The 8,852-nt window shown below is 40.9% G+C and overlaps 1 protein-coding gene across 1 annotated transcript; it reads left to right on the top strand.

Moving 5' to 3' along the window:
• The first annotated feature begins 3,638 nt into the window (after positions 1-3,638).
• On the top strand, positions 3,639-6,363 carry AKAP5 (A-kinase anchoring protein 5). Its single transcript, XM_006760097.1, has one exon. The coding sequence runs from the start codon at positions 3,894-3,896 to the stop codon at positions 5,178-5,180; it is 1,287 nt and encodes a 428-aa protein (XP_006760160.1). The 5' UTR covers positions 3,639-3,893; the 3' UTR covers positions 5,181-6,363.
• Positions 6,364-8,852: the final 2,489 nt, after the last annotated feature.

Raw genomic sequence — 8,852 nt, 5'->3', positions numbered from 1 at the left:
GTCCGGTCCGCTGACCCTGCGCAGCGTGGTGGGCGGGAGGAGCCCCTGAACCCCGGAACCTGCGCCCCCGGAGACGGCCGGTGTGAGAACCGGGAAGGTCACTTGTCCATACGAAGCTCCAGCCCGCGCGCCCCTCATCGGCTCTGCCCAACCTACCCTCTTCCTCGCAGCTCGCCCTGGATCATGGGTTGCGGTAGCTTTCTCCTTCTTCGCCCTTTATTTGAGGGGAATGGGTTTGGGTTCCTGGCATTACGGCTGTGCAGAGAGCTGGAAGCTGGGTTATCTGTCGCACGCCCCCGGCACTTTCCTTTTTGAGTTTATCCTGAGCTTAGCTCCTGCCATAAGGCTCCTCCAGCCGAATGAGACGCCTTCCTCCGGAGGAAGCTCCGCGGTCCGCAGCTGCCGCTGGGGAGTCCCTGCTTTCCCGGGAGTCACTGCTTTCCCGGGGAGTCACTGCTTCTCGGGGAGTCACTGCTTCTCGGGGAGTCGCTGCTTCCCCGGGAGTCACTGCTTCTCGGGGAGTCACTGCTTCTCGGGGAGTCGCTGCTTCCCCGGGAGTCACTGCTTCTCGGGGAGTCACTGCTTCTCGGGGAGTCGCTGCTTCCCCGGGAGTCACTGCTTCTCGGGGAGTCACTGCTTCTCGGGGAGTCGCTGCTTCCCCGGGAGTCACTGCTTCTCGGGGAGTCACTGCTTCTCGGGGAGTCGCTGCTTCCCCGGGAGTCACTGCTTCTCGGGGAGTCACTGCTTCTCGGGGAGTCGCTGCTTCCCCGGGAGTCACTGCTTCTCGGGGAGTCACTGCTTCTCGGGGAGTCCCTGCTTCCCCGGGAGTCACTGCTTTCCCGGGGGTCACTGCTTTCCCGGGGGGGTCACTGCTTCCTCGGGGAGTCACTGCTTCCCCGGGGGTCACTGCTTCCCCGGGAAGTGCTCGCTCTTTCCTCCGCGCTTCTCCGCTTCAAGGGAAAGGGGGCAGGGGTGTTCCCTGTGGCATTAGTCTTGCGATTCTATCAGGAAATGACAACAGGAACTTTAAGATTAAGGAGGAGTCACTTGCAATCTAACATTCTGCAAAGTTTTAATGTCTGCAGACTGCGTTTTCCCCATTGCAGTTAGGTTTTTGTGTGGGCATGTGTTTTATTTCTACAGTGTGATAATCATACAAATGAGCTTCTGCATTCCTACACATGATCTCATTTCAGTATTTCTGTTAGTTATACATGCTCTGGTTAATAAAAGTTGTCAGGAGCAGAGAACTCACAAGAGGTGAAAAGACTTAAAGCTGTAATCAGCTGTAGCTCTAGTACTTATGGAAGCATTAAGTGAGGAGGGACACTTTTAAATGTTCATATTTAAGCTCCATTTTTGCTGTAAGAGGACTGTCTTTCTGTCAGAGGCATGTAGTATGTAACACCCAACCTTAGGGAATACTTAGATCATAAACTGATTTTCAGAGTTCCAGTTCCTTATGTGGTTCATAGAATCAAGAACTTTAACAGTGAAACCTTCAACAGTGAAAGATTTACATAAAAATAGCCCCAGGGATGCGTCCCTTTGCTTATTTTAGGACATCCATCAACTGAAATGCATAGGATTTTTGTTAGATGATAACCTTGATCTCTGTTCATCCGTACCATCATACCAATCTGTGGATTAATTTTTAAATATACCTTTATATTTAAATGTAACTAACCAGTTTGCCAGTTGTAAAGTTTATCGTTTACATTTGGCTTTCGAATTATTTCCAGAACCAAGAAAATAAAATCTAAGGAATTTCCAAAGCTGAATTTTAAAAATAGCAAGAACTCAGTCTAATCTTGATTCAGTTACGAGTTGATGGGCTACATAATCTATATTTATAAAAGCCTAAACAACCGTTCGACCTGTAGCTATGATGCATACTGATCACCAGGGGGCAGATGCTCCGACCAGTAGGTTAGCTTGCTGCTGGGGTCCAGCGATCAGGACTGATGAGATGGACCAGACACACCCTGGAGCCCTCCTGCAGCCCCTCCCCGGCCCTGATTGTGCACTAGTGGGGTCCCTCGGCCTGGCCTGCGCCCTCTCAGCCTGGCCTGGGACCCCTCAGGGGATGCTGGAGAGCCAGTTTCGGCCTGATCCCCGCAGGCCAGGCTGAGGGACCCCACCGGTGCACGAATCCATGCACCGGCCCACTAGTAGTTAAATAACCATTAAACATTTAAAAATTTTTTGACTAGTGAATGTAGTGCAGATTAGCATCTTTAAACAGTTCATTTTTCTGATGAAACTCTTAAAGCCCAGTTTCAGAGCATGGGTTTCAGACACAATATTCGGTTGAATCTGAGCTCTGTTACCTACCAGCTGTATAATCTCAGGCAAGTTGCATAACCTCTCTAAGCCTGTTTCTTTGTCTGTAGATGGCGATACCACCACCTACTCACTTTGTAATGTGGGGAGGATTAGAGATGTATATAAAAGTGCTTAGCACTGCCTAAGACACAGAAGTTGCTCAAAAAATGTCAGCGATTACTATCATTTGCTCTTACTGACCTTCAACTATGAGCTCATTATGGAAAATGTTTGAACAGCAAATACTTAGAAAAAATTTATACAACTAAATTTAAGAGTGGCAAATCATAGTACTGTTACATTTCCCCAGAGTATGTATGAAAAGTAGCACTTCCTTGACGGAATTTACATTTTTAGAACAGAAACCTTATGGTATAATGGAAAGAGCATTGGAGAGTCCAAGTCTTTAGTTCTAACTCTGGCTATGACCTTACCTAACTATATGGCTTTCCACAGGCTAACTGTTCATTACCGCGCTCAATTTCTTCATCAGACTGGACTTGATTAATCTTAAATAATCTCTAAAATCCTTTTCAGCTTCAGAATTCTTTATTGCATGTAATAAAAATTACACTAGCTTGCTTATCACTACCATTCTTTGTCTGTTTAACTTGGAATTCAGAGTCATAAACAAGTCAAAAAGATAGCACAACTTGCCCTGGCCTGTGTAGCTCAGTTGGTTGAGCATCCACTCATGCATCGAAAGGTCACCAGTTTAATTCCTTGGTCAGGGCACATACCCAGGTTGCAGGTTTGAACCCCAGTCAGGGTGCACATAGAAGGCAACCAGTTGATGTCTCTCTCATTGATGTTTGTCATTGATCTCTCCCTCTCCCTTCCTCTCTCAAATCAATAAAAATATTTTTTAAAGTAATAACATCAGATTTGTAGAAACAATCCAAATTGAAGTTTTAACTAGAGCAAAATATATTTACATTGAAATGTTTCTGACAAGGCAAAAGTTAACCCCCAGACCTGGCTGATATAGTTCATTTGTTTGGAGCACTGTCCCATGCACCGAAGTGTCCCAGATTTGATTCCTAGTCAGGGTATGTACCTGGGTTGCAGGTTTGAACCCCAGTTGGGGTGAGTATGGGTGAGTATGAGGCAACCTATGTATTTTCTCTCTCTAAAATCTTTTTTTTTTAAGTTAACACCAATTTTTATTCTCCATTTTCAGTCAGTTATAATATGGGAAACATGCCTGGTAGAATCATACGCATTCAATGAAAATTGTCTGTAGAAAACAACAGGCTGATGGTGAAATAAAATATTTTATCTTCTCTCACCTCTCTCTTCTCTCACCAGGTTAATCTTTAACTAAAACAAAGTCTATCAAGTAAAGGGCTCTCATGAAGAAATTGAAGAGAGAAATTACAAGTAATAGAGAAACTAAGCATTTGCATGCTGGAGAAACCACCTCAAACAACTGTATGGAATAAGATGAAAGGAGTGAATGCATCTGGAAGAAATTTTGCTTAGTATGACACTTTTGCCCAGCTTCTTGTCATAAACGGCTGCTAAGGAAGAGAGAATATCATTTTCGAGAGAAGGAGTGTATAGTAAAAATGGAGACCCCCGTTTCTGACATTCAAGTAGAAAGCAAGGATGAGACGAGATCAGCAGAAGTTAGAGCTCATGATGAGAGGCAGGAGGGAAAAGCATCAATGCTTTGCTTCAAGAGAAGGAAGAAATCAGCCAAAGCAATGAAGCCCAGAGCCGGCTCTGGAGCTGCGGACGTGGCCAGGAAGTGTGCGTCAGGAGCTGGAGCTTCGGAGCAGCCACAGCCCCCAGGGGGGGCCTGGGCCTCAATAAAACGTCTTGTGACACGCAGGAAAAGGTCAGGTTCTTCCAAGCAGCAAAAGCCCGCTGAGGCCAAAGTGCAACCTGAAGTCAGTGCCGAGGATGCTAATCTTCCCAAGAAAAAGGCAAAATCCAGACTTAGGATTCCCTGCATAAAATTCTCAAAGGGGGAGAAAAGACATAATCATTCCGAAATTACAGAAGATGCAGACTGCAGCATCCAAGTTCAGGGAGAGGCTGAAAGGTTGGATACAAAAACTCCAGCCAAATCGGATGACCAGGCAACAGAGACCAAGTTGACCCAGGAAGTAAGTGGAGAGGTCTCACAGAAAGGGGGTGATGAGGTCTGTGAACCAAATGTGAGCAACAGCAGAACTTCTCCTGGAGAGAATGTGATTTCAGTAGAACTTGGGTTAGAAAAGGGGCATTCTGCTATTCAAACAGGAACTCTAATCCTTGAAAAAGACATTGAAACAACTGAGGAAACCCCAAGTATCCAGCCCCAGCAAACAAGCCCACTGGAAACTTCAGAAACAGAACATCGGCTGCCAGTGGTTTCTGATGCTCCCCGCTCTCCTGCAATCCCAGATCAACCAATTGCGGAAGAAGCCAGAAACAATGTCCTAGAAAGTGAACCAAATGGGAAAGACCATGAAAGTGGAGAGATTGTAGCTGAAGAGATTAAGCCAAAAGATAATGAAGTGAGCCAGGAATCAGATTTTAAAGAAACGGAGATCAGTGCAGAGAAACCCAAACCGGAAGAAAACAAAAAAATGGAGCCCATTGCTATTATTATTACAGACACTGAAATCAGTGAATTTGATGTCAAGAAATCTAAAAATGTCCCTAAGCGATTCTTAATTTCAATGGAAAACGAGGAAGGAGGGGGTTTTGCTGAGTGTGGTTTTGAGGGTAGAACTTCAGAACAGTATGAAACACTCCTAATAGAAACAGCCTCTTCTCTTGTCAAGAATGCTATCCAGTTGTCTATAGAGCAGCTGGTTAATGAAATGGCCTCTGGTGATAATAAAATAAACAGTCTTCTACAGTGACTCCATTTCCAGATCATGGGACGGGGAAGAAGTTTAACAATGAATTATTTTCCATAATTGTGGCATTTCTTACTCATTAACAAATGAGAGATTTTCATCTGTGGAATTTAAAGGTACCACCTCAGCCCAGAAGTGTTGAAGACTTAATCAAGTTTATGAAACTCTGCCTACCACTAAAACGCAGCTACTTCTGGACGGAGGAAGTCAGCGTGGATCACAATAGCAAAGTGACATAAAAGGAGTTGCTGAAATGGCATATGAAGACGTATTGATTGAGCACTTACAATATGCCATAATCTCTTTTTGGTCCTCTGATGTCACAAAGCCTGGTTTCCTTCTGATAGTTGAACTCTGTGTACAGGTAACATTACATTTAGTTTTCAAAAACTTTTTGTTACAGTGCACATTTATCTTGTTTAAAACAGTGAATAAGGTGAGCTTTTTTTTGGTGTGAATGTGTTATTTATAGTTGTTACACTTCTAAGCAGTAGTCTTACCTTTAAAAAAAATTGCATTTTCCCAATTTTAGCAGAATGTGCAGAATATGCATAGTTAAACTTTAAACATGAGTGGTCTCTAGTCTTGCTCAAGTCCCTCACAAAAGCCATTCACAAATGTATCCAACAGGCAGATCATTACCAAGTGCCAAGCTGTGGGAACACAACACGAGAGCATTCTCCCTCGCCTCCTTCCTTCTGTCCCAAACAGACTTGTATAAATCCATGTCTGCAGGGGATCCTCCGATGAAAAGGTTCAAAACAAAAAAAAAACTAAACAACAGCAAGAGCAAAAAGAAAAAGAGTGGAATGTCACTTTCCACCCGGGAGACGGCAAACTTCCCAGGTAACAAGTCACCACAGAACAAGATTCCTGTTGCAAGCTTTCCGCTCCCAAGACCTCACTCCTCAACCCTCCTCGGAGTGGGGAGAGTGATCCGAAGCCAGTCTGGCAGCAAAAGTCCTAGGAAGTCTTAATCAGCAAAAATATTACTCCTGACCAAGGATGAGCCAAGTACAAGGTTGAATAGAAAGTAAAACATTATTGCTAAAGCACATTATATTTTAAATGTCAGTATTCTTTCATCGTGCTTGTGTTTTGAGAGATACCAGGAAAAAACATTTCACATGGACATTGGAAATTACATTTTTCATCATTTTTTTTTACAGTACAGCTAATTCCTTACCAAAAAAAAAAAAAAAAAACTTATAACAATGAGAAGGGCTTATTTGCATTTTATTCAGTTATTGAAATCATCGATCTAATCAGTGATTGCCATCCTTTTTGAAAAAGGGATTCTATTTCAATCTTTTCTTGTGGCCATAATACTAGAATACACTTCCTTACTTCTCAGGTTAGGCTTCAGACTGTACAGTCCCCCACTGTTTAAATTGAGTGACAGCGTTACTCTGGACGTAGATAAGCAAGGAGGAGCTTTCACTAGAGTTGTATAGTATTTGCTAAAGAGCATTTGTACATTCCTAGAAAAAAAATGTACAGTAGATGATTTTAAATGATCCTGTGATTTCGTGAATTATTTATGGATTGTATATAGAAACTATGTGCTAATTTGTCCTGTAGAATCCCTTCTCTCCCCTCCCCTCCCCTCCCCTTCCCTTCCCCTTCCCTTCCTTTCTTTCGTTGAGACCTCTGGCAGAAGAACCTAATCTGACTTTGGAACTGAACTATTATCAGTAAGATTCTTTGCTGAAAAGCATGCAGATTTCCCTATCTTCATGCTTGTATAAAGTTGGGGGAACCCAACCAAATCCTTTCGTTTAACAAGACGAAAAGTGGATTTTTCAAAACACATGACCCAAAACACCAATTTCTTTTATTTGTCTAACTTTTAAACATTTTTTTTAAAAGATGGCTGAGTCATCCTCCCTAAAAATATTTCTTTTTCGTTCAATATGTGGTGCTAATGGACGTGGACAGCTACCAGCAAATATATATTTAAAAGTGAACAATTTAAAAAGCCTGACTAAAGTTGGTACATTTTACAGTGCTTTGAAGACTCCTGACTTCATTTACTGCAAGATGGCTCAAGCCAATACTTAGCATTGTAAGTTTTTAATCTCTCATAATTGAGCAAAAAGTACATCACTTAGTTATTGAAAATATTTTGAAAGGTTTAGGTGTATTCATTTGGAAGTTTTAAAACTGTATACTAGGTAAATATGTGTAATGAACTTTTTTTTTTTTGTAAGAAAGTAACCTTTTAGCTAGTGCTCTGTTTCTCCCCCTCACACTGTGGTTTGATATATATTTTTATTAGAATGTATTATAATGGATTGTTTTTATGACGAGTGTACTCTACTTACATTCATTCGTAAGTGGTTTCTTCTCAATCTTTGCTACTGAAAATATCTGGTGAATTAATAAGTAGGATTCCAGTTTGAAAAAGGAATCAAGACATTAATTAGTTTCAATCTGATTATATCTTCCACGTGCTAAATCCTACTACAGTGAATTCTAAGGTGATCCAAATTGTTTTGTTGTTATAGAAATAATTAGGAATCAGATGACTTAGAAATCTCTTAAAACTTTTTATTATAATGGTATTTTAAGCAATTTGATTGTATATGTAAGACATTAAATGAATAGAAATAGGTTCTTATTCATTCACAATCCTTTCACAATAGTAACATGATCATTTAAAAGGCAATTTATAGCACATTTTCATTTAAATTTGCTGTGGTCGAAGTGTCTTTAGTGAACATTTATAAATTAGTGGGATTCAGTTTCTCTTTGAACTCAGAAGTTTAGAAGCTGGTTGGCTTACTGGATACTTGTTAAGTTTTCAGCATTATCTTCCCCCTTTTAAGAATCAAGTGTTAATTCACTTTGCTTTACAACCCAGAGAATATGAAAACTCTCCTCTATTTGATGTAGCATTATTCACTTAATATTTTCTTACAGTACTTTATAGGATATAAAAATAGCACCTGGTAACACTTAGATAAAGATAGCAGAAAACAAAAGAACTTTCAACAGAAATTATGTTCCCTGCCACCTCCTCCACTTCAAAGAATAATGAACACGTGGCACATATGGAGTTCTTCAGAAAAACTGTCTGCATCATTTTCTTCCAAGGTAATCTGTTTGACAGCTTGGAGTCTGTGATGATCTTAATTGGTCTACTATGTAGTGGAGTCTTAGAAACTCTGATTTATTTCCGCGAGGCTGTTTTTTCACCAGTATGTGCAAATAGCCTTCCCACTAAAGGCTTTTAAAGATATGAATCTTAACAGGGCATGCAATTCTGAGTTAACTTCATAAATTTCTAACTTCAAGTTGCCTTATTTTTTGCAGTTAAGAAATACGTTTTTCAGGGTTAATAGCAGAATTTTTAAAATAATTGTTAAACTTTAGAATCCCATTGTTTGAAAAGATCCTTTTAATGTCAGCTTTATTCAACTGTGTAAAAGTCTTTCTAATTTTATCTGACACTTAATACATCAGTTGACTTTCCTGCCCATCATTTAAGGTTTAGAATTCTTTACAAATGCCTTTGTTTTATTGTATGACATGAAGTTTCTTATTTTACAGAATTCAAAATTTCAATGCATAGATTTTATGGTACATTTTTAAAAAGAATTTTTGTAGTGATCTCTATTTAGTTATAAAAATGTAACAGAAGGAAACGACATCAAATTTGGATGTCCTGATTAA

The sequence above is a fragment of the Myotis davidii genome, unplaced genomic scaffold (assembly GCF_000327345.1).
Source record: "Myotis davidii unplaced genomic scaffold, ASM32734v1 scaffold337, whole genome shotgun sequence".
Taxonomy (NCBI): Eukaryota; Metazoa; Chordata; class Mammalia; order Chiroptera; family Vespertilionidae; genus Myotis; species Myotis davidii.
Note: the sequence above shows the minus strand (reverse complement) of the source record. Positions and strands in the feature narration are given on the sequence as shown.

What these genes read in the sequence shown, in the direction of transcription:
- AKAP5 (XM_006760097.1), top strand. Translation starts at nt 3,894, where the DNA reads ATGGAGACCCCCGTTTCTGACATTCAAGTAGAAAGCAAGGATGAGACG.